General features: G+C 36.0%; 1 protein-coding gene across 1 annotated transcript in view; it reads left to right on the top strand.

Moving 5' to 3' along the window:
* Nucleotides 1-23,872, top strand: part of TLL1 (tolloid like 1) — a 164,925-nt gene extending 141,053 nt beyond the window's left edge. Inside the window, exons 17-21 of the mRNA XM_070415358.1 lie at nt 1,385-1,510; nt 3,638-3,765; nt 14,970-15,183; nt 20,395-20,645; nt 21,844-23,872. Of these exons, the coding sequence (XP_070271459.1) occupies nt 1,385-1,510; nt 3,638-3,765; nt 14,970-15,183; nt 20,395-20,645; nt 21,844-21,975 (851 nt within the window). The 3' untranslated portion in view covers nt 21,976-23,872. The remainder of the gene's footprint in view (nt 1-1,384; nt 1,511-3,637; nt 3,766-14,969; nt 15,184-20,394; nt 20,646-21,843) is intronic.
* The last annotated feature ends 766 nt before the right edge of the window (nt 23,873-24,638 follow it).

Raw genomic sequence — 24,638 nt, 5'->3', positions numbered from 1 at the left:
GAATGTGTTTCTTTAGTCTCCATAGTAAATATTAAAAGTGTAAGAAACTGTTAAAGGTAGGTAGAATACACATAAACCATAGAGATATTGATTCTGATAATGTTCTTTAAAACTTTGGGACTGCCTGCTTCTATTTGGAATATTTTGATATTACCAATGCATGAATATATGCCAGGAGCCGTGTGGACTCTGCCATGCAATCAGTCTCCAAAAGGGGAAAAATAGATGTATCTTTAAAAATCACTCTCAGATACTTGGACAAAAACATATTTCTTAAACCCATCTTCATGGAGTGAATAGTGATTTGATAAAAAACGTAAATATAGTATTTGCTATTTGTGACCTACCGTGAGCTCACAAATTCCCTTTAGGAAGACCAGTTGACAGTGTAAATTATGAATTCAGCCAAACTCCTGATATGACTTCATGGGTCCCTTTTGTTCTCTGTGGTATGGGAGTGATGACAGTGTGAGTGACATGTCATCATATATGTGTGTCATGAGCAATCTGTCGACTTTGACAGACAAGCCAGCCGTGGACTAAGAGCTGAGGGACATGATGTGGTGCTGATGGTGCCTCTGCCTGGATTGACTGCCGGCCACTCTAGTTTGGCTTTTGTTCCTGTAGTGCATTTGTTGGCTGTTTCTCAAAGCTCATATTTCCCATTCTAACCTTTGCTTCTAGCACAATAAAAGCCCTTTTAAGGAATTACTTATTAATAAACTGGGCTGCTGGAGTAGATTTTTAAAATAGATATAAATTAGCTTTCTTCTTTAGGATAGTCTGTTGATGCCTTTTTCTGTCTTAGAATATTATGAAATGTCCAGATTCATCAATACTTAGCCTAACTGCAATGTTAATGAAAAAAATCAACTAGAGTAGTTACACTAACTAATTTTTCAAGTGACTATACACAAATCTTGGAGCCTTGTTTAGCCTCTATCTAAACACCATGGTTAATACATTGAAGAATTTCTCTCTACTTTAATTCCATATCTTGCATTTATTCAAACTACTCACAGTTTTACATTTATTTTTAAATATTGACTGTAAATGTTCAGAATTAGTTGTAAAAAGATCTGTTCTTTCTCTATGTCCTACTCAAAACTTTTACTTCAGGAACGAAAGAGGACTACAAGTTCTCATCCTGACACAAATGGTCTTGGACACTCAATTCATGGTACAAGGCGCCAAGCTAAACAAGGACTGGATAGAACTAAGATTTGTTTTGTTTTTGTTTTTTTGTCTTTTTTTTCTGTTGGGAACAGGGTAAGCTGTGGCTTAGTTTACCCTTTGCCTGTGTTAACCGCAACTAAATGAATCTTCTTTGATATTCTTTGTTTTCAAAGCTACTTACTAAACTATGGGGCTATCTCTTTGCTAGACAAAGACGAATGCTCAAAGGATAACGGTGGGTGTCAACATGAATGTGTCAACACGATGGGAAGCTATGTGTGTCAGTGCAGGAATGGATTTGTGCTGCATGAAAATAAACACGACTGCAAGGAAGGTATGAAGGGAGTGTTCTTTTTTTAAAAAAATCTTTATTGTTGGAAGTATTATATGTCTCCTTTTCTTCCCCCACTGACCTCCCTCAACCCGCCCCTGCCCCCTACCCCAAGCCTTCACCACCCTATTATCTATGTCCATGGGTTATGCATATATGTATACTTGTATACATGGTCTTTGGTTGATTAACTCCCACCCACCCACCCTCCCCTGTCTTCCCTCCGAGATTCCACACTCTATTCCATGCTTCTGGGTTTCAGGAGTTCTTTTCTTGACCGCAGCTAGAATTTTAGGCCGTTTTGGTAAAACACTGCTTCCAGGTAGAGCTCTTTGTATCAGTGAGTGATATCACTTTCGAGTGTTCAAATGTCATACACACACACACACACACACACACACACACACACACGCAGTGGTCCAAGATCCAAGGCAAACTATTGGAAACCTCATATTACCTAAAGAGCCTGCACTTCACACATGGGTAGAATTAGAATAACTTTGTATAACAGACATAGTTGCTGCTATGATGCCATCTGGCAGCCAGAAAAGGACCACTTTATCCCCAGGTTTTCATTGGACAGACCTTTTGACAGTCTACATATTTAAGCTGAATTTCTGCTAAAGGCTTTGCATTTGGTTTAGTTTCCCTCCCCAAAATATCTTATATATGTGCTATATGAGTGATGCCACTTTAAATACCAGGAGAGTCAAACTCAGATGCCTACCAGACAAAAAGCATTTGAAAATGGAGATACTGTGCCATTTAAAGTTTTAAGTCTTGGTTTTAGCAAAAGGAAGGAAGGGAGGGAGGGAAGGAGGAAGGAAGGAAGGAAGAAAGGAAGGAAGGAAGGAAACATACTAGTAGCACAAGAGTAGCCTACCAGTTTTGGACCCCAGACCTTACAATATTTCAATATTTTACAAAAACAATGATACCCAATATGAGCTAGATGGGCACAAGAAATATTTATTCAGTTTTTTACTTCTTCTGAATACATATTCCGTGTGCCCATCTAGCTCATATTGGCTATCATTGTTGCTGAGGGTCTGCTCCTGAATTTTCTACTTAACTTGGATTTATTGGAAACCTCATAAACCTATTTTGAAAGAATTACTAAGGCAGATTTTATAGCTTGTGTCATTAGCACATGTGGATTGGTAGGTACCTGCCTAGAACCACAGTTAGATAGCAACTGTTTGTATGCACATTCAAATAGTATCGTGAAATGACCCTTATTCCATTCAGTTCTATTCTAATATGGTCATGAGTCAAGAGTTTATTTTTCTCCCCATGTTTTCATTGAGCTACTGACATGACCCAGAATCATAGGCAAGCAAGATTTTCATCTCTTTTCCCTTTCATGTGTGAATGCAGAACCCTAGAGATTCTGATATTTGTAACTTGGTAACGTATCTATGAAATTGACAGGCTGGGGAACAGGCCCAGTCATTTTGCAGATATGGAAGACAATTCAGAGCAAAAAAAAAAGAGACAGCTTTTGCAGAATATGCATGTAGCCCAGGGCTCACAGGTAGCAAATAAATGTTTGTTCATTACAGTAAATATTTTTAAGAAAGGATTTAATAGGAAACTTCCTTATAGATAGAAATATATCCAGTATTCAAGTGTATATTTCAACTAAAGGAGAGAGAAATGTAAATACATAATTCGTAAAATGGCTCAATGATCTTAATTAGCTATAAATAATCTTTCTGTTTATAGAAAAAAAATAATTGAAATGTCAAAATCCATTGATTTTTGTTTGTGGCATTGCATTAAATATTTTGCACATACCAAGTGTTGATATCCTTAATTGTCAATATATGCTGCTCGTTTAAAGTCTGAACTTACAGATCCAACCATTTTAAATAGCTTATTTTCTTTCAGGCATGTATAAAATTCATTGTAAACACTTAATTTCATGAAAGCAAGAAAACAAACATTGCCTGATTATGCTCAGCAACATGTGTGCCAAAGCACATGAATATGATAACAGACACTGCAGTGATGATTCGTTAGTATTCAGAAAAGTCTTTCAGTAGGATAGAGGGTAAATAAACTGCTTTATTGTTGGTCCAATACTGGGCTAGATTTCTGCACTGATTGATCTTATTATTACTGGCACAGCTGAATGTGAACAGAAGATCCACAGTCCAAGTGGCCTCATCACCAGTCCCAACTGGCCAGACAAGTACCCAAGCAGGAAGGAATGCACATGGGAAATCAGTGCCACTCCAGGCCATCGCGTCAAATTAGTAAGTGAGCATGTCATCCTTCTTTTATTAAGCCGATTGCCCGTGTCTTCCATGGCTCACACATGGAAGTAAAATAAGCGTTTATTTGATGGAATTGAGTTAGTAAGACAGATGGAACAGATTTTCTTTCTTTTGCTTTCCTACTAACACGAAACAAATCCCTGGTTTTCTAAATCAAGGTGATAGTACTGGTACTCATGAACTTCTCATATAGTGATCTTATCCTGGATGCTTTAGAAGGTATTACCAAAGTTACTGCAAAGCAGTCAGCTCTACTTCCTAATGTATTATTGAAAGTGATGTTTTCAAATGGAGAAAATAAAAAAGAAACTAAAAAATCAGCAAGACAGCAGTAAGTATTCACTTAAACACAGCATAGTAAATTCTACTGGCTGTGTCCATTCTATATGCCCTATATACAGAGCATATGTATTTTTAATAATAAAGGTAATTTTGTGTTGTGGTTTATGAAATATTCTTTTTTGCATTATAGTTGCCTTTTTAGACATATACTGATATCCTTAGACTTCTCACAAATTCAAATATGAATGTAATGTTTGTCCTCTCTCCTGTAGTCTTTGAGCCTCACATTCTGTCCTGGTCATCTGATAGTATATATTAAATTTCATTACAGGCTACAGAATATATGTGAAGAGTATAATTTAAAAAAAAAATAAAATCGTAGGAATATAGAAATTTTAAAAATTTCCTACAATATGCTGTTGTCAAAAGCATGAAGGAATGCCAGCTAGTAAGGCTCAAAATAATCTAGCAGTTGCCATAATAAAAGACAAGAAATTGTGTAGAGAATAAGGCTATCAGTCCATGGTAGCTTACTAGATCAGTCCAGCCATAATGTTAATTTTAAAATTGTTTGAACTCTTTCCTTTAGTGGTTATTTTTTGGGGGCAATAAAGTTCTCTGCAATATTATAACAACAAAATTCTCTAATGCAGTCACCAATGCATTCATATTCCTGGTATGGAACTCCTTGCAGTCAACATATTTGAAAAATATTAGTGACTTTCCAAACAAAGACATTAATTCATTTCAGCTGGTCTTTGGAAGGATGTTAGATGCTAAAATGACAGCACTGTAGGAACTTGATTGCTTTCCAGTCCTGTCCAAGGTCCTGATTAAGAGGATCACTCTCTGAAGCTATGGGCTGAGATATAGAGGCTGCATTCCTTTCAACAGTGCAGTTAGCTAAAGGAGTTGAGAACATGGATTTTCCTGAAGACTTTTTTCAGTGTGAGATTCAGATTTTGTCTGGTATCAAAGTCCTCTCTGAAGAATTTCCTTTTATGTTTTGTGTACAATATGTCTGTGTAGTGTCACTATTTAAAGACATTTTCATTGGGTATGGAATTCTAGGATGACAATTTTATTTTACTGTCTGCACTTTAAACCATTGACTCCATTATTTTCTGAATTTCATGGTTTCTAAGAAGTCTGTTGTAAATATTAATGTTATTCCCATGAAAGTAATGATTCCTTTTCCTATGGTTGCATTCAACATTTTCTTTTTATCAGCAGTTGGAATTCAATGTATCTAGGGGTGTGTGTGTGTGTGTGTGTGTGTGTGTAGAAATTTATCCTCAGAATTCTATGAATTTCTTGCATCTGTTTTGTGGTGTCTGTCATGAATTTTTAAAAATTTTTAACCATTATTTGTTCACAAAATTCTTCTGCACTATTGTCTCTCTTCACCTTTTTGAACTTTAATTACATATAAACTAGGTTGTTTCATTTTACCCCATAACTCTTGGATGCTCTGTTATTTTTTGTCATTATTTCTTAGTCTAAGTATCAGTAATTTCTGTGAACCTATCTTTAAGTTCTGGGATTGTTTCTTCAGTTATCCTAAGTCTACTGATAAACTTGTAAAAGGTATTCTTTATCTTTCTTATTATGTTTTCTATCTCTAGCTTTCCATTTGACCCATTATTATACTTCTCACGTGTATTAGTCTGCTCATGCTTCCATGACTAAATAACATAAAATGTCTAAAAAGCAAAAATTTATTTTCTCATAGTTCTGGAAACTAGAAGTTCAAGATCAGGTACTGTCAGTGTTGGCATCTAGGAAGGCCTCTTTTACTGGCTTGTAGATGGTACTTCATTGCTCTATCCTCACATGGCCTTTACTCTGTGTGTGTGTGGAGAGAGAGAGAGAGAGCACGCGCTCTGGTGCCTCTTCATCTTCTTATAAGGTCACTAATGGGATTACAGTCTCACTCTTATGACCTCATTTAACCTTAATTACCTTCCTAATGGACCTCCCTCCAAGTGCAGTCACATTGGGGTTTAGAGTTTTGACATGTGAATTGAGGGGAGGACAATTCATTCCAAAATAAAATCTCCTTGCTGAAATTTCCCATCTATTTTTGCATGTTGTCTGCATTTTCATTAGAATCTTTAACAAATTAATCATAGTTACTTTAAATTCTGTTGGATACTTTAAACAAAAGGGTCATGTTTGAGTCTGTTCTGTTATTTTATGTCTTAACATTGATATTTTCTTCTTGCCTTTCTGTGTGTCATGTAATTTTTTATTAAACACCAGACAGTATGTATATAATAGTAGAGACTTTATGTCTGGAAGTAGACACATCTCTTCTGTTAGGCTATTAATGTATGTGCATATATGGGAGGGGGTGTTGTTGAGTGAATCTAGTCAGTAATTAAGCTGAGTTTGGTTTTTCTTGTTCCTATGATTATCTTCAATGTAACATTGGCTTCAAATTCATTTTTCTCAGATGGGAAGCTGAGATTTAAGAGGTATTTTATCAATGTTTGTCTTTCATCTTTAGCTTCCCCATTTATATTCACCATGAACTATGTCCCTCTGCACACTTTTTTCCTTTTTCAGTGGTAGACTGAATTTGCTCATTACTTGGTGCTTGCTAGTCTGGTAGTGAGGGCTGGGGATTCTTTATTGTCTTAGCACAGCCTCTTCTTTAGGCAGGCTCTGTGTTTTTAGGTCTGAGGGCTTGCCCTTCTCGGTGGTCCTATTTTTTGTCTCCGTGACAACCAAACTCCACCTTATGGCTCTAGTTGGTCTTCCATAGGAGAGTTAGGAGAGTTTTTTGGCCCTCTCACAGTTGTAGTAGACCTCTAATGTTATTGGGGTAGGAACCTGTGCCCAGAACTTCCCCAGGGGCAGAAGTGTTTTGTTTTTTTAACACCTTTCCTTTGGCTACACTAGGTCTCTACCTTTGCCCTGGTGGTGAGAGGGTTTTCTGCTCCACCCCCTGAGGCTTAGGGCTTTGTTTCTCAGAAAGAATTGCAACAGGGCACATGCTCACAGCAGTAACCTATTCCCTTTTCCAAGCCTGTAATGCCAAGGAATGCACTTGGCCATCTCCTGCTCTGCCTACAATCTTTCTCGTGAACAGGAGATTGAGGTCATGGAGAAGAGTCTCTCAGTGGTTGCAAACTCCCCATGTCTACAGCTCCCAGGAGTTTTATACTCTTACCCTTGTTCACACCTGATCTTTACCAGTCCATTAAAAATTGTAGCTGAATGCTTCTTACCTAGTTATATGGCACCCAGCATTTCTTCCTTCTGTAGTCTGTCACTGTGAGCAGATGTTTATGTCTCATCTCTCCTTGGATGGGCCTGAGGTTCAGTGGATTTGATACTACTTGGTTGACCGATGACTTCAGTTCTTGGATGTGTTCAGCAAAGTTGTGATTTTTTTTAGTTTATATAGTTTTTTCTATTAGAGTAAAGGCAATACTATTTCCAGCTTTCTATAGCCACAGAAAAATAGAATTCCTGATGTACCTCAATTTGGCAATACTTTAATCATTCTCAATTGTATGTTTTCCAGCTTATTGAACATCCCTTCCAACTCTAAGTCTATTCTTTCATACCTCACAGGCTTTAGTTTTCATGCAAGTATTTTCTTGAGAATCAGGACGTAAAGCATGTCTGTTCAACAATGGTCATACTTACTATTATCCTAAGGAGGTAATTTTCAGAAGGAAAAGATCTTTAATGCAAATATGGATCTTTGTTTTAACTGTTTGATTTTGTGATCTTAGTAGAAGTAGTTACAGTCTGAACCAGGTTTTCGCAAATATTGACATGCATCAGAATTATCTAGAAGACTTGTTAAAACACTTTTGCCACCTCAAGTTTCTGAGTAATAGCATAATAGTGATTCCACTCTTCCTCCCCCACCCCTATTAATCACATTCTTATAAAACACGACTCTCATTATCACAGTCAGAACCAGGATCAGTAAATAAGAAAGTAGTCGCAGGCAGTTGAGGTATCTTGGCAACGTTTATAAAACCAATAGGCCTATCAACACCTTTGAGCCTAGGCATTCTGTCTCTTCATTTAATATATTTTTAATTATAGCATCCTGCGTCAAAGAAGAAAGCAATCCATAATTGCTGTGTATATGCACCTATGTAATAATTTAAATGGAAAACAATCATGTTAGTAAGACAAACTTACAGTGATTGACTAAATATACAAGAGAAACATGGAAGGATTAGAAACATATATTTGGAACTCAAAGAGACTTGGGTCTAGATCAGTGATGGCGAACCTATGACACACGTGTCAGAGGTGACACGCGAACTCATTTTTTTGGTTGATTTTTCTTTGTTAAATGGCATTTAAATATATAAAATAAATATCAAAAATATAAATCTTTGTTTTACTATGGTTGCAAATATCAAAAAATTTCTATATGTGACACGGCACCAGAGTTAAGTTAGGGTTTTTCAAAATGCTGACATGCTGAGCTCAAAAGGTTCGCCATCACTGGTCTAGATCATAGCACTTCTACTTACTAGCCATGTCATCTTGGGAAGATACTTATCCTTTAAAGCCTTGATTTCTTTATCTACAAGTTGGACCTACTGCTCATGAATTTCATGTGTATTAAATGAATTTTCATATAAAATATTTGGCATAATGCTTTGTTGATTTATAATAAATATTGATGTATGATAACCAAATACTAATCATAATTATGAAAATGATTATAATTAAAAAGTTACACCATTTTATTATGTAATTCAACCATGATCAAGGTTTGTGTAGCCTTATGAATTTCAAATTAAATTCTAACAATTAAAAATGTAGCTAATGATTACTTGCCAGAAAACTCTTTATTTAAAGGGCCAGATAGTGAATATTATAGACTGTAGATTGTGTCGTCTATGTTGCAACAATTTAATTCTGTGAAAGCAGCCCTAGTCAATCCACAAATGAATGGACATGGTTGCGTTCTAATAAAAGTTCAATTACAAAAACAGGTCACAGGCCATATTTGCTCTGTGGGATTTAGTTCATTGACTCAAGCTAAGGAGGTCAGGGGTAAAGCAGTTTGAAATCATGTCATCATAAGTGTTTGTGCTCATTTTCCTGAAAAGCAGAGTGAAAACATTTGGACGTACTTTCTATGACAGGTAGAATAATTCTCCCCAAACCCTCAAAGATGTCCCTGTCCTAATCCCCAGACATGTACATGTGTTTACCTTACATGGCAAAAGGAGCTGTGGTTAAACGAAGGATCTTGAAATGGAGCGATTATCCTGGAACATCTGAGTGGACTCTATGGAGTCATAAGTGTCCTTCTGAGAGGGAGGCAGGTGGTCAGAGAGGAGAAATGATGTTATTCTGCTGGTTTTGAAGATGGAGGCAGTGGACATGAGCCAAGGAGTGAGGGCAGCCTTTAGAAATTGGAAAAATGCGAGGAAACAGATTCTCACTAGGACCTCTAGAAGTGCTACGTGCTGCCCACCCATTTTTGTAGACTATTGACCTCCACAGTGCTAGGACAATAAATTTGTGTTGTTTTAAGCCACTAAGTTTGTGGCCCTTGGCTACAGCAACAATAGGAAATTATTGCATTTTCCTTGTTTATAGTGTGTGTTCAGGCATGTGTTTTATCATGAGATACTTACTGTGTGGTAATAGCTACAAAGTAAAAGGAACCTTGGTTGAAAGGGATAAAGTTCCGAATGAATAAGAAGAATGATCTATTATTTCTGCCTTCATCCTGTTTTAGTTTTATGAGACTAAACTGCTCATCAAATTTTGGGGGACCTTTTTCATTATGTTGAATTACTCTTCATTAAAAACAGCCCTGGCCAGTTTGGCTCAGTGGATAGAGAGGTGGCTCGTGGAGTGAAGGGTCCCAGGTTTGATTCCAGTCAAGGATACAGTACCTAGCTTGCAGGCTTGATCCCCAGACCTGGTCCAGGCATGAGTGGGAGGCAACCAATTGATGTGTCTCTCTCACATCGATGTTTCTCACTCTGTCTCTCCCCCTCCCTTCCATTCTCTCTAAAAATCAATGGGTGGAATATATCCTCAGGTGAGGATTAACAAAACCAAAACAAATAAAACTGAAACAAAATTCCAGGCAGTGGAGCATACAGTAATTAGTTTTATTCGATGTGTCATAGCCTAGAGTTCTGCTAAGTTCCGTAGTTGTTATTTATAGCTTCATATATGGGATATTTTTAGAAAACAAAACACCCTCACATGTCATATAGCTCTACCATAAATCCATAAAGAGTGTATTTAATCAAAGTTATAGAGGGCTCACAGGAAAAAAAAAAAAAAAAGAGCTTTTATATTAGAAAACTGGGGTTTGTATTCCACTGTACCATTTTTTCCAGTGGCCTCTAATTCTTCCAATATCTTGTGGGAAACCAAATGACAGTTCTTACCCAAAACAGGAAAAGACAAAAGATGGCTTGGGACGAGGGAGCTCTGAATCTTATTTCACAGCTGCTCAAATTGCATCAGTCTCTTTAATTCTCTTAAATGGTCACCCTGGCTAAATTTTATATCCGCATTCAGCGCTATCATTTTATTATCTTGTCCTTTATGGATACATGTAGTGACTCTAAATGGCCTAATCCTTTAGCTAGTGCCTGTATTTTCAATAAAAGCACCTCCACAGATGTTCATATGAGGGGCCTGCATATGCAAGCCTGGCTGGTGGCCAGCTAGGTAGATTAGGCTTTCTTGGGTGTTCCAGAAACACATGGTTATTCTTTCCACAGCCTAAAATGAGAGTTCAATTTTATTTCCTTTGAATGGGACTCCTTAATCTCCTATTTTATCTTATGGGAAATACATTAGGATTCCTGACGAGAGCTCACAGTTATTCACTCTTTCTTGGTCTTTCTAAAACCTAGATTAGTAAGCTTAAAATCACAGAACTATAATCATGGAATGAGTAAGGTTTAAATTTGAATACCAAAATGTCTGTAAAGTAGTAGTGTAAATGCTTAATAAAAATATTTTTAAAATCCCACAAAAGAGGGTAGTGTTACAGCAAAATTCAGAGTTCCTTACAGCTCCATACATCAGCTTTGCCAGCTGTCCTGTCTTCATTGTGAAGGTGCAGGACCTGTGGGTTATCTGAGTGTCTTTGTGGAGCATTGCTGTAACATTGGTTCCTGGTGGCTGGACATGTTCACATTCTGCATTACTTAGATATAATAGAGATTCATATCTCAGAGTGTGTCATAGCATAAAGCAATAAACTGCATCTCACTATATCTTTGGAAACTCTAAAGAGTATTTTTAAAGGTTTCTGATTCCCCATGGGCTCCCGTAATACTTTTCTATGGCCTAGAAATATTTTGTATTGAGGCAAAGTCACTATGCATGGAGGTCCCTCTATGTGGATGTCTCGGTGATATTTAGGGCCAGATTAATGAGACCTCAGTATGTGAGTTAGTCATGCTTTGCTTGTGTGTGGTAGAGCATTTAGGTTAGCTGACTGCTGGAAAAGGACCACCCAATCTTTGCAGTTGACCTAACAAGCTGCCACCAATTCCAAGAGGAAAATTCATTAATACCTTAATGAATGAGAGTTGTTTGCATTGCTTGAAAATATGTCAGCTACAGAATCTTTGCCTAATTTGATTCTTATAGGGTCAGTCTGATTCCATTAGTAATTTGATAAAAAGCCGGAGCCAGTTGGCTCCGGACCAGGTGTCAGCATGCCCCCCAGCCCACCAGCTCAATGCCACGCTGTGTAATGTTGCTGTGCTCTGTAAAACAGATGTTATGATTTACTCCAGACATCCTGCATTTCATTAAGGAGTGAAGTAGTCAGTTATCTCATTCACTTAGTTTTCAATGGACCAATCAATGGACTGAACATGTGTGGTCTGTAAAATCTGATCCCAGGTTTAGCTTTTACTTAGAGTATATGCTTTAGAATGCCATTACCCCCATCACTCTTACCGTTTTCTCTTCTACACAGTATGTTTCTCTGCTCTTTATATTTATAGATGAATTATTCTAAATCACATTCCCAAGGGACAGTTACTTGTCATTATTTTCAGATATCAGTATTTTTCTTCTTGAAATACTATTGATCTTATAATTCAGAAGCTTGATACAATATTTAATAAATTTATCTGGTGCAGTTAAGCCAATTTTCTCTCATTGGTTTTTTTTAAGGTCACAAACTGATATTAAGACTGTGAATGTGTGCTCAAGGAGGAGAGAAGCTAACTGAGTACCATCTCCTGAGAGACAGAAAAGCAGCCTCTTTGGTCTGCCGCTCCCAGAGCATTTCCATTCATGGTTTTGGCCAAAAACATGGGATAGGTGGGTAGGCAAATGAATGGGCAGGCTTATCCATTTAGCCAACCATCCATTTAGGTTCTTCTATATCTCATGTCTCCTCTATGCCAATAGATAATAAATAATAATAAATGACAAACTCCTTCAGTGACGGCCTACTTTGAATATTGTGTTTTAGGATAAACTGTTCACTATATTTTTCCACACCACTTTTTTTGTTTCCAGTGCAATTCTTTTTTTTATATATATAATATGTTTTTATTGATTTCGGAGAGGAAGGGAGAGAGAGACAGAGATAGAAACATCAGTGATGAGAATCATTGATTGGCTGCCTCCTGCACGCCTCCTTACTGGGGATTGAGCCTCATTCTCTAATGCATTTTAATTTACTCTTTTTAAAAATTAGAATTCAATGGAATGACACATGAAAGATCAGCCCTCTTTCTTTTCTTTTATTTTTTAAGTACCTTTCATTCCTTTCTCCTACACCCTAATTAATAAAATTGCTTCTTTCATTTTTTCTCTTCCTCCCCCCAAAGTCAGAAGAGATAGTAGACAGTGGTGTGGTATGGAACTGTGGCCAGCACTGAGGGAGAACTCTTATTAGTCACTTTTTCTTTAAAAACTATAAAATGTATGTCAATTAAACTGAGCCCTATGATTACTTCACAAAATTGCATTAAAGAAAACATGTATATGAAAGATCAGTCGGGAGCCGAAAACCAGGTATTACAGGCTTTATTAGGAGAAAGACCTGCTGGGCTGTCTCTCAACGGGAGAGCAGCGGCCCTGACAGAGGTGAACGTTCCTTTTGAGGGGAGGAATGAGGAAAGAATGGGGGCTTAGGGTACTCGGCGGGTGCTGATAGGTGATTCAATGTATAGTCCATATAAGGTACAGAATTGGGCCTCCTGGCATTACCGTTACTCTGCCCGCCATTTCGGGGAAGAGGTGATCTATCAGTATATAAAAAGCTTATGTGCAAATATTTTATGCTTCAAGAATTATAGCAAAATTAATTAATTTTCAGGTATATTTTATATTTCCTCAGGTTTCTTATATTTTTTAGCTTTGCTGTATAGCAGTGATGGCGAACCTTTTGAGCTCGGCGTGTCAGCATTTTGAAAAACCCTAACTTAACTCTGGTGCCGTGTCACATATAGAAACTTTTTGATATTTGCAACCATAGTAAAACAAAGACTTATATTTTTGATATTTATTTTATATATTTAAATGCCATTTAACAAAGAAAAATCAACCAAAAAAATGAGTTCACGTGACACCTCTGACACGCATGTCACAAGTTCGTCATCACTGCTCTATAGACTTAAATAGTAGTGATAGCTTATTTTTTCAAATGTGTGATGGTTTGCGGGGGAGGAGCCTTACTTGGTAATTGTGAATAACCTGGAATACCTGGAATCATTAATAGTTTGGACAATGTTATTTTCATTCTATCTTCATTACACTTTTCTTTGCAATAGTTAATGTATTATATATATACTAGAGGCTTGGTGCATGAAATTAGTGCACTCAGGGGAGTCGCTCAGCCTGGCCTGCACCCTCTCACAGTCTGGGAGCCCTCGGAGGATGTTTGACTGATGGTTTAGGCCTGCGAGGGGAGTAGGCCTAAGCCATTAGTTGGACATCTTTAGTGAGGCAGGAGAGGCTCCCGCCACTGCTGCTGTGCATACCAGCCACAAGCCTGGCTCAGGGCTTTTGGCTGAGCGGCACTACCCCTGTGGGAGTGCAGTGACCACCAGGGGGCAGATCCTTCATTGAGCGTCTGCCCCTGGTGGTCAGTGTGCATCATAGTGGCCTGTCGTTCCACTGTTCAGTCGATCTGCATATTAGCCTTTTATTATATAGGATTTAATGAATTTTTATTTTAAGAATTTGCAAAGACCTGCACATAAAAATTAACACACAGGTAAATTAGAATGATTTTTAAATGGCAAAGCATACTAAACTTTGTAAGATTCCAAATATAAAATAAGTTTACCATTTGTCTGAATAGTAAATTTTAGAAGTTTAACCTAAATTTATATTAGTTTCTAAAAATGTGGGTTGTAAAATCTAAATAAAGAAATATATAGTGAAAATTTTCTTTGTTTTAGTTATTCTATTAAGATTTACTGCATTTAATTTTTGTCAAAATATGATGATTACTTTGTGGATTTTTCTTCTTGGTTTAGGTGCCTGAAAGTATGATGATGTCCAATAGTTTATGATCATCAAAACCAGAAAGAATCAATTTTTTAATAAGATGGTTTAAAACTTTCTGATACATTCATAAAATATTTGGAATAAAATATTACTGTGTTATTCTAATTAGTCTAAATACTGGTATAGATGTAATTGCAGTAGTAGAATTAGTCATAATAGTCAAATAGTAGACTTTCATATGGGGTTATTACATTTTTTTTCATTTTGTTTTCCAGATATTTTACATTTTATTGATTTTATAGCCCTTTCAATAATGTGCTATACGTATCAAATCATTTGCATGGCCTTGAACATATTTAATTGATCTGTATTTCTGCTTCAAAACCCAGAAGCCACTTTTAATAATAAGTGACTCCCTTCCTTCTTTCCTTCCTACATTCCTTTCTTTCTTTAAACAGGCCTTTAGTGAGTTTGAGATAGAGCAGCATCAAGAATGTGCTTACGATCACTTGGAAGTATTTGATGGAGAAACAGAAAAATCACCAATTCTTGGACGACTATGTGGCAACAAGATCCCAGAGCCCCTAGTGGCTACTGGAAATAAAATGTTTGTTCGGTTTGTTTCTGATGCATCTGTTCAAAGAAGAGGCTTTCAAGCTACACATTCTACAGGTCAGCAAATTAGGGCCCTGCTTCTCTTTCCTGACTAAGGGCCAGCTTTTCTTCCTGTGAATGCAGTGGGTCCCATAACAGGATCCCACAACAGAGTAAATCTCACTGAAGCACTGTCTAGGACAGTGGTTCTCAACCTTCCTAATGCCGTGACCCTTTAATACAGTTCCTCATGTTGTGGTGACCCCCAACCATAAAATTATTTTCATTGCTACTTCATAACTGTAATTTTGCTACTGTTATGAATCATAATGTAAATATCTGATATGCAGGATGTATTTTCATTGTTACAAATTGAACATAATTAAAGCATAGTGATTAATCACAAAAGCAATATGTAACTATATATGTGTTTTCCAATGGTCTTAGGCAACCCCTGTGAAAGGGTCGTTCAACCCCAAAGGGATCACGACCCACAGGTTGAGAATCACTGGTCTAGAACCATGCAGCATCCAACCTAACTAGCTTCTTTCATTGATGAATATTTAGAAAGAAACCTAATAGTTTAGTCTGATTTGTATTCAAATGCAGTATGATCAAGTTGAACTACATATTTCTAAATATTTCTATAATGTATTATTAACTGTAACAATTTGATTTATATGCCATATTTAACAGATAGAAAATTTATAGTTTGGTATTCGAAAATTATGTGTTCTCTAATCCTTACTGGTTAGTTTTCGAATTAATTCATTTTTTAATCAAATTTGGGGATCATCTCTGTTTTATAGAACCTTATTTGTTTCCCCTTTTATTTGGCATGAAACACAGAAGTTCTGTAAACCTAATCACTAATATGATTTACAGATTACAGCTGTTCTACAAGTCTTTAAGAAATAAACTATAATTTAGAAAAATATGGATAATTTTAGGCAAACATGTAGAATAGTATTTTTATATCTTGGATCCCATTTAATAATATATTCCATAAATGTCTAGGAAATGTCATTTTTTTAAGTCTTTTAAAAAAAGAAATCAGTTAATTGCAGATGTTTACTAAAGTCATTTAGCTTATAGTGACATCTAGTGGCATTAACTATGTCTAAACTATTGAGACACGGAAGAAATCTGTCTTGGTATAGAGCAGTATAAAATGTCTATATCAACGATTTTCAACCTTTTCATCTCATGGCACACATAAACTAATTAATAAATTCTGCAGTGCACCAAAAATATATTTTTGCCAACCTCACAAAAAAATAGATATAATTTTAATTCCTTCGCACTGAACAGCTATTGTGTTGGCTGTTGTCATATTTTTATTTGACAATCTAAGGCAAAAAAAGTCAGTGCCCTTGACTAAATAGTCAAGTATTGCATGTTTTAAATATTCTTGCAGCCCACCAGTTTAAAATTACTGGTCTGCATGTTTATGAGACAATTTTAGTGCAGTAATTTTTGTCAGTTTCATGCTGATTGCTTTTATCTTTTTGTTTCATTTTGTTTTAGAAATTTTAATTTTAATTATTTTATTGTCCAATATTTCACTCTAGTGTATTTTATTATAAGCATTAGATTTACATTGAAGGCTGTGAGAATGTGGATATTAATTGTCAGGATATTTATCTGATTCATAGTATTAATAATAAGATTCATATATAATATAAAGTAATAATTTTTTATGATTAATATAAATATTTTGGTTTGAGAAAAATCTTTCATGGACCATAAATTCCATATTAATGAAGGATTTTCCATACATTTGACATTTACTTTTAAATATTTTTCTGATAACTTGTCATGTGTTGAAGGAATTTGGAATCCCATTACTCTGTCAGTATTTTTCTAACAGTAGAGCGGTCATGGTATATGAAATTCTGGCTATCACAAATTCCAAGAATGCAGTGTGAAAACATGCTTTCAAAACTTTCAAAATAGTTGATGATATAGTATTTTAAATTATCTGAGTATAAATTTCTTTTTTTAGCTTGGTAAAAATTTTCTTTAATAGGGAAACTTCTCTTTGTACTTGTAAATGGAAAGTAAAGATTATGTTGGTACATCTGAGCTCTTGGTCCAACTATGCCATCACCCACCTGGGAACTTGGGAAAAGACACTGTCTTTGGATCTCAGTTTCTTCATCTGTAAAATAATAATTTCAAAGTTTCTTACAGCTACAAACTCCATGACACCTTAATGTGCCCGGCATCTGCTCATGGAGTCTATTTGCAGTGTTTATATTCCCATTAAGACTCTATTGGAAAGATCAACCAAAGGGCTTGTATGCATGCATATAAGCCTAACCAATGGACACAGACACCAGGGGGGGAGGGCATAAGTGGGGAAATGGGGGGGGGGGGGGGCAATGGAGGGATAAGATCACATATGTAATACCTTAATCAATAAAGAAATTAAATAAATACATACATAAATAAATAGATACCTTTTAAGAGAAAAGTGAAAAAAAAAAAAGAATCTATTGGTAGGACCTAATTCTCTACTTTGGGGTGGGGGGTGGACTTTAAAAGATCTCTGTTGTTAAAAGTATTACATAGGTCCTCCTAACCTCTTCCAGCCTGCTCCCATCCACGCCCCCTCAGGTCCTCATCACCCATTGTCCCTGTCCAGAGGTTATGCATATATGCATACAAGTTCCTTGGTTGATCTCTTCCCACCCACCCTCCCCTGCCTTACCTCTGAGGTTCAACAGTATGTTCATGCTTCTAATTAAAGTTGATATTCAATATTAATTTCAGGTGTATCGCATAGTGATTAGACATTTATATAACTTACAAAATGACACTCCCAATAAATCTGGTCCCAGCACTTGAGGCACATACATATGCTTTACAAACATTGAATGCTCAAAAGAGCCACATGATATAGATATTATTTTTATTTTTTCAGAGGAAGACATTGAAAATCTAGAGAAGTTATTAATTTTCAAAGAATTCTAAAATTACATTAAAGCATGGATTTTATCCTAATTTTGTCTCCAAAGTTTATGTACTTTTACTGTATATTTTCTCCTAATGTACAAATTTTGGATTAGAAAGGAAACTGTTAAAAAATGGATCACTATTATTTTAAGCAATAGGTAAAGATTGCATGCTTCCTTATTTAAGTTTTAAACATTCCCTCAGTCCAAGAAAATCTAACTGATTAGTCTCGTTTTTTTCCCTATGCAGTTTACACCCATTCATAAACCCATGAGAACAACCTCGATCTCATTTTGTTAAGCAAAATGTGCCTTGGATATTGTCCAATCCAGCACTGTCATCACAGAAATGAGGATTCTGAGATAACTAAAATTTAGATGACAACCACATAACAAAAAATAACGGTTGGAATTAGAGTTCTGGCCTTCCAACATTTTATCATTTGCTCTTATCAAAAATTGTAGGTTTTTTTCTTTATGTATAATTTTTTGCCCTCATTTAACCAGCTTTCTTGGAATTTTCTGGACAGGTTTATTTTCTACTGCTGCTTTCTAGTAGCCACATCTTTTGAAATATTCTTATGTTCTGCCTACTATGTGTTTTTCCCCAGAGCTTTCTTTTTAACAAGTTTTTTCTATCTGTAGTTTTTCATCAAATATTTATTGAGCACAAGCTTTAGATAGATATGTAAGGTATTAGTAATTTATGAGGGAAAATTAGGAATTCAAGGGAATTTATAGGAAAATAGGAGTTTTCACCTGTGAACAGCTTACAGTATGATAAATTAAACTGATTTTCAGACATTTTTGAACTTCTGATTTAGGGCAGTTTCTACTAAAAAGACAGCCAAATCCAGTACTACATTTGTCCATTGTTTTGCTACATTTATAAAGTGCTTATGCATGATTTACAGCCTTCTAGAATACATATGGCTATTATCAGTGGACCCTGAAGTATGCATTTTAATTTGCTTCCCTAAATTTATATTTCTCTATACAATTTTAATTTTATCCACAAGAAAAGCTTCTAACATTATGAATTTTGAAACCAGGTGATTGGAAATATGCTTTAATATAGCTTTATGGCTACTTTTCCTCAAGTAATACTGTCCAAATCTACTGGAAATGGACTTTATTGGAGAATAGTGTTTCCCCCTGACAGTAGATCTGGTTTCTTGTAGGTCCAATTTTATTTTAATCTGGTAGTAATGTTATTGTTACAGTTTTAAATAAATGAATTATAAGGAACAAATCTTTCCAATAAAAAGAAAAATCCAGTGTATTCGCTCAGAGGATGCAGCTATAATACAGAAGAAAAGGAGAAATGTGGAGAGAAAGTAATGTTTTAAAACATGGCATGGTCTGGTAGGACTTTCCTATAGCACAAATCATCACACTTTCAATGCCATTTAAAAATCAAATGATACGTTATTATGCTCCTTAGAAAGGAAATTATTTTGATCTAACTCAATTAAAGTAGAATGCCCACCACTAAACGCACTTATAGGTCAAATTACAGGACCTCTCCCGGAATTTAATACTTTTTCAGGAAATGAACAAACTTGTCTTTCCAAATTAAAATGAAGGCCACCTCTGGGCTTCTCTTCCCTTCTTTTACCTTTCTTATTGAGCTTCATTTTCCATTTCCCAGAATTCTGTAGAAGACGCTCTGGGAGCTTGCAAAGTGTTTTCAATGTATTTGAAGATGGTATTGCTGACATGCTAAACTACTCTGTTTATATTTTGCTGACTTGGTAAATGAATAGGGATATTTGCAGGAAGTGTGTTTACTCTATTTAAGTATCTTCTTTTAAAGGGACCATGTAAAATGAACTATTGAACATATTTCAAAAGCCACTCATAAGCAATTGCTCCACGCTAGCTGTTATTTCCCACTAATGGAAATGTTTCCCAGGCCAATCAGATCTCTTGCATACAATAGCCAAATGTTTGTCCTTTAAAAAGGTATCCTGCAGACTTAATCCTCTCTCCTTTTTTTTCATGGAAAATTAATTCCAGATTTATTATTTTGAGCCATCCATAGGAACTCATGAAACTCATAGGTCCATAGGGTTATTTGAGTGATTCATAGTAATTCAGTTGTGAATTGAAACAGATAAAAACGGGAACTTTTTGAAATATGTTAAGTCATTTTTTTCAAACTATGCAATTTTTTTGGTTTTCAATAAAATTGAATTATAATGCCTTCTGCCTTTTGCAGACAGCAACAACTTCTAAGTTGAGAAGTTAGAGCATGGTTAGACTCCATTGGAATGGAAACTGACCTGTTAAAGCTCATTGAGCTTACCTGTTTCATTTTTTCCCCTGGCAGAGTGTGGTGGCCGCCTGAAAGCGGACTCCAAGCCCAGAGACCTTTACTCACATGCGCAGTTTGGCGATAACAACTACCCAGCGCAAGTCGACTGTGAATGGCTATTAGTGTCAGAACGGGGCTCGCGCCTGGAGTTATCTTTCCCGATGTTCGAAGTGGAAGAAGAAGCTGACTGTGGCTATGACTATGTTGAGCTCTTTGGTGGCCTCGATTCAACAGCGATGGGGCTTGGTCGATTTTGTGGATCAGGGGTAAATACAGTACCAACAGAATACCATAGCCATGATAAAAGAAAAAAAAAAGCCTATCGATTCATGCTTAACATATGTAACATACAGAACAGCGGTGTTTTTACAAAAGAAAGTGATATATTATCAGTTTCTTAACACATTATAACACGCCTTACCACTTCTGGTGAATTTGCTTGATAATATCAAAAGATATAGATGAATTCAGTAGTTATAATTTCTTGTTACCATCCACAGTCTAAATTTTATATTCTTGGCTTTATAGTGCAATAAATAGTTAACTTTTTAATAATATAAATGGAATATACTTAAACACACACATTTGACAATGTTGTCACCTTCCTAAATTAAAGCGCGCACGCGCGCGCACACACACACACACACACACACAAAACAAACAAATACAAATATGCACCCCATTCAGATTGACATTCTCTTTTCAACAAATGTGTTTGGTGGGAGTGGATGGTCCGCCACAGGTGTGCAGATCAGCCGGATGTTATTCAACTGCAGGGTATCACTCTGCACAGGACACATTGCCAGGTACAGGCCAGAGCGTGTCACAATGAGAAATAAAAAAAGGGGGGTGAAGCTTAAGGAAAGCCTCAGTGCTTTCTTTCCCAGAATCCTCTGCATCAACATCAAATCCACAGACTCAATATCTGAGTATATATATTGTTTTGACGACATTATCCCCAATTTTTTTTATTGTCTATCAGTATCTATTGCTTAATTAATACTAGTAAACTCCTGTCCAAGTAGCAACTGAAATGAAAACAAAAACCTTCTTGGACTTCAATTATTAAAACTAGAAGGAATGGAAAGTTTGGGTTCTGGAAGTGACTCTGCCTCAGAGCAGCTCCTGAAACAAGTTCATCCTCTCTGAGCCTCACTTTATTAATGTGTAAATCAAAGGAACTTGGCTTAAAAATTAGGGCACAAAACACCAAGTTCCAGAATTTGGAAACAGACTTAAGTATGCTCAAAGCCCAGCTACATTACTGACTAGCTGTGTGAACTTGAGCGTGTCATTTGGTTCTCTAAAACTCAAGTTTTCTTATCTGTAAAATGAAGAAATCACTCATATCCACTTTCCAAGGTTTCAGGAGGATTCAATTATATACCCCCCCAAAAGTTCCCAAACATGAATTCCATGAAAGAAAACGTGACTCATTCTGTTGTTTGTTTGTTTTCTTCTCAGCCACCAGAAGAGATCTATTCAAATGGGGATGCAGTTTTGATTCATTTTCACACTGATGACACAATCAACAAGAAAGGATTTCATATAAGATACAAAAGCATTAGGTATCAAGATACCACGCATACCAAATAACTAATACCAAAACCTCCTTCAGAAAATAAAGGAATGTGCATAACGAACAGAAGACATCGTTTGTTTTTTTAAAATGAAGATATTAGCACAATGTTTTATATAATAAAACTGAACAGAAGAAAGCTGTATGACCAGAATTATCTCTGTACTGAACGAGAAGTTGGCAGTGAACCTTGGTCAGCTTTGCCAGGGTATTTGAACTCCAGCTTGACGGTATGAATAAAGCTGGTGGAAGGGCATGAGGTGCTTCAAGGAAGACTCCACAAGCTTTTGCTCACAGCTTGACGCAGATGCCTCACAAGTCAGACAATTAGGTTCAGGGTCTGTGGCCCTGCAGAGTGTTCTTTTTGACAATTTTGCAAGATTGGGGATAAATAAAAGGATCTTGCAGGTCATAAACTGGAAAACCCTATCCTTGTTTCTTAGGATAATTGCTTTGGCTTTGTATCTTGGATACAGTGTAAACCAGATCCTTGTAAAATGTTGTGAAATAGAAGTCTTAAGAGGGTGGTTTGTAATTTAAATGTAGGTGTGTCCAATGTTTGGAAACTGGAATATTTCAGCTTCATTATTTTCATTTGCAGGCCAGATTAACCTCTTTGAAACATAGATCGTCTTGAGACCACTTTATTTTACTGATATTTTGACAACTTTGAAATTTCAATAGTTTCTATCATAGCAATTAAACTCTAGACATCATTTATTGAAGTGCTGAAAAGTGCCCAGTTGATCCGTAGACTCAGTTCTGCCTTTTCACACCAAATCCAAGAAGCCTTGTGCTGGCTTATGAACTTAACGGGGGGAAAAAAAAATTCCCAGCCGGTGTGAATAGGATTCTTCTAAATGAAATGACTGTCTGGGTGGTTCATACTCAAGTTACCACTGCTGCTATTGTCTTTCTTTTGTTGTTGATCTGTTGTAGTTGTAGTTGTTATTGTTGATGTTGTCATGGTTAATGTTGTATTTAAAAAAAATGAAATGAAGCGGAAGTAGGCCTTGTAAGAATCGAAAGATATCTCTCTCTCTCTTTTTTTTTTTTCCTTCCTGGGATTCACTTTAAGAAAAAAATGCAATGTTGGAAAAGGTTTTGTTTCTGAAAGACTTTCTATGGTGCTATTCCATGAACATTTTTTTAAACAAAGTTTTTGACTTTGAGCCAACCACCTGTAGACTATGAATGTCTCCCTCTGTCTGGCTGGTGGCATTTGAAAACTAAAGACTTGTAAAATGTATCAAGAGTATATCATCGCAAGGGCAGCACTTGTCCTATGGAACAACTACTTATAATGCCTTAGAATTCTTGCACATGATCAAACATATCCTTCTAGAAACACATCTTTTGAAATATTGAACATAATAGCGTATGTTAATTAGCAGCTCTATGAGGAAAATCCATTTCTCTGACGGAACATTGGGTATAAATATGTTGACCTGCTTTTGTTGTAGAAAATGATTTTCTGCTTTAAAGCCATGTGTGTTTTTAATATTAATGTATGTATATGTGAGCTTGTCTGAGTGAAGCTATAAGAAGGTGAAAAGTAGTGGGTGGTTTGAAAAGTTAAAATTTATGTGCCAAGTTCTACTAGAATCCTGTTTGAAGTAGCACCTTTCTTAGGCAGTTTCATGGACAAATAATGGGAACTTCTAATTATTATCAACCCATTAAAAAACAGCTCTTTCCTTCAGAGAAACTCTATTTTGATATTTTTTGATGTTGATGTAGATTGCTCTATAAAGTAGCTTTGTTTCTGTTAGCTGTCCATGAATATTGAACATTTAATAAAATTGGGTATTTTTCTTCATTTTTACAAAATTAAACTATACACACAGATATAGTTTATTTGTTATTGTTGCCCTAAAGAATCTTTTCTTGCATATGAATTATAATATGTAAATACATTTTTAAAACCAATCTTTTCATCTTATTGAATGTTACTTTGGAAATGTATAACTATTGCCTGCAACATAATAAGATTTTAATGGAGCTGACTTATTCCAGTAACTTCTATATTTTTCACTAATCTCCAAATAGCCAAAATTTATCAGGAATGGGAAAGAGAAAAGAAAAAACACATGAACATCCAGTGTACGACACTATGCCCAGCCTGGGACTGGGCACACGTACTAGCTCTTTTTAGCCTTGTGCTCCCTTTGACAACTGTGATGATGTTCTCATTTTCTAGTTCAGGACCTGAGGCTCAAAGAACACACATAATATTCCCAGGGTCACAGTGTACAGTCAGATGTTGAAAGCCAGCTTGTCTCTTCTAAAAATCTGTGCTTGTCCTACAAAATGTAGTAGAATCAATCTTAACATATATAAATAGTAGGTTTTTTTATGATGAAACTTTTCCACATTGAGTAAATTATAGGGTGAATTACATTAAATCTTCAGGACAAACCTATTGTTCCTTTCAGAAACAGCATGGCAATTCGAACATCAACTGTAGATAGCTTTAAGGACTACAGTTAGCACTAGAAATACAAAAAAACAATAGTTTGGAGTTAGTAACCATGGACCGTTTATTAAAATAAATATTAAATTATTTTATCTGCTGTGGTAGGGAAATGTAGTGTTCTACTTTATGAAATATTCTGGATATTCCAGTTGACAATTAGGCTACAATGTGCTGCTTCAACACAACCGAGAAGTTAAAGTTAAA

This window comes from Myotis yumanensis, unplaced genomic scaffold (genome assembly GCF_028538775.1).
Source record: "Myotis yumanensis isolate MYYU_CA2020_CCGP unplaced genomic scaffold, mMyoYum1.0.hap1 SCAF_5, whole genome shotgun sequence".
Classification (NCBI taxonomy): domain Eukaryota; kingdom Metazoa; phylum Chordata; class Mammalia; order Chiroptera; family Vespertilionidae; genus Myotis; species Myotis yumanensis.
Note: the sequence above shows the minus strand (reverse complement) of the source record. Positions and strands in the feature narration are given on the sequence as shown.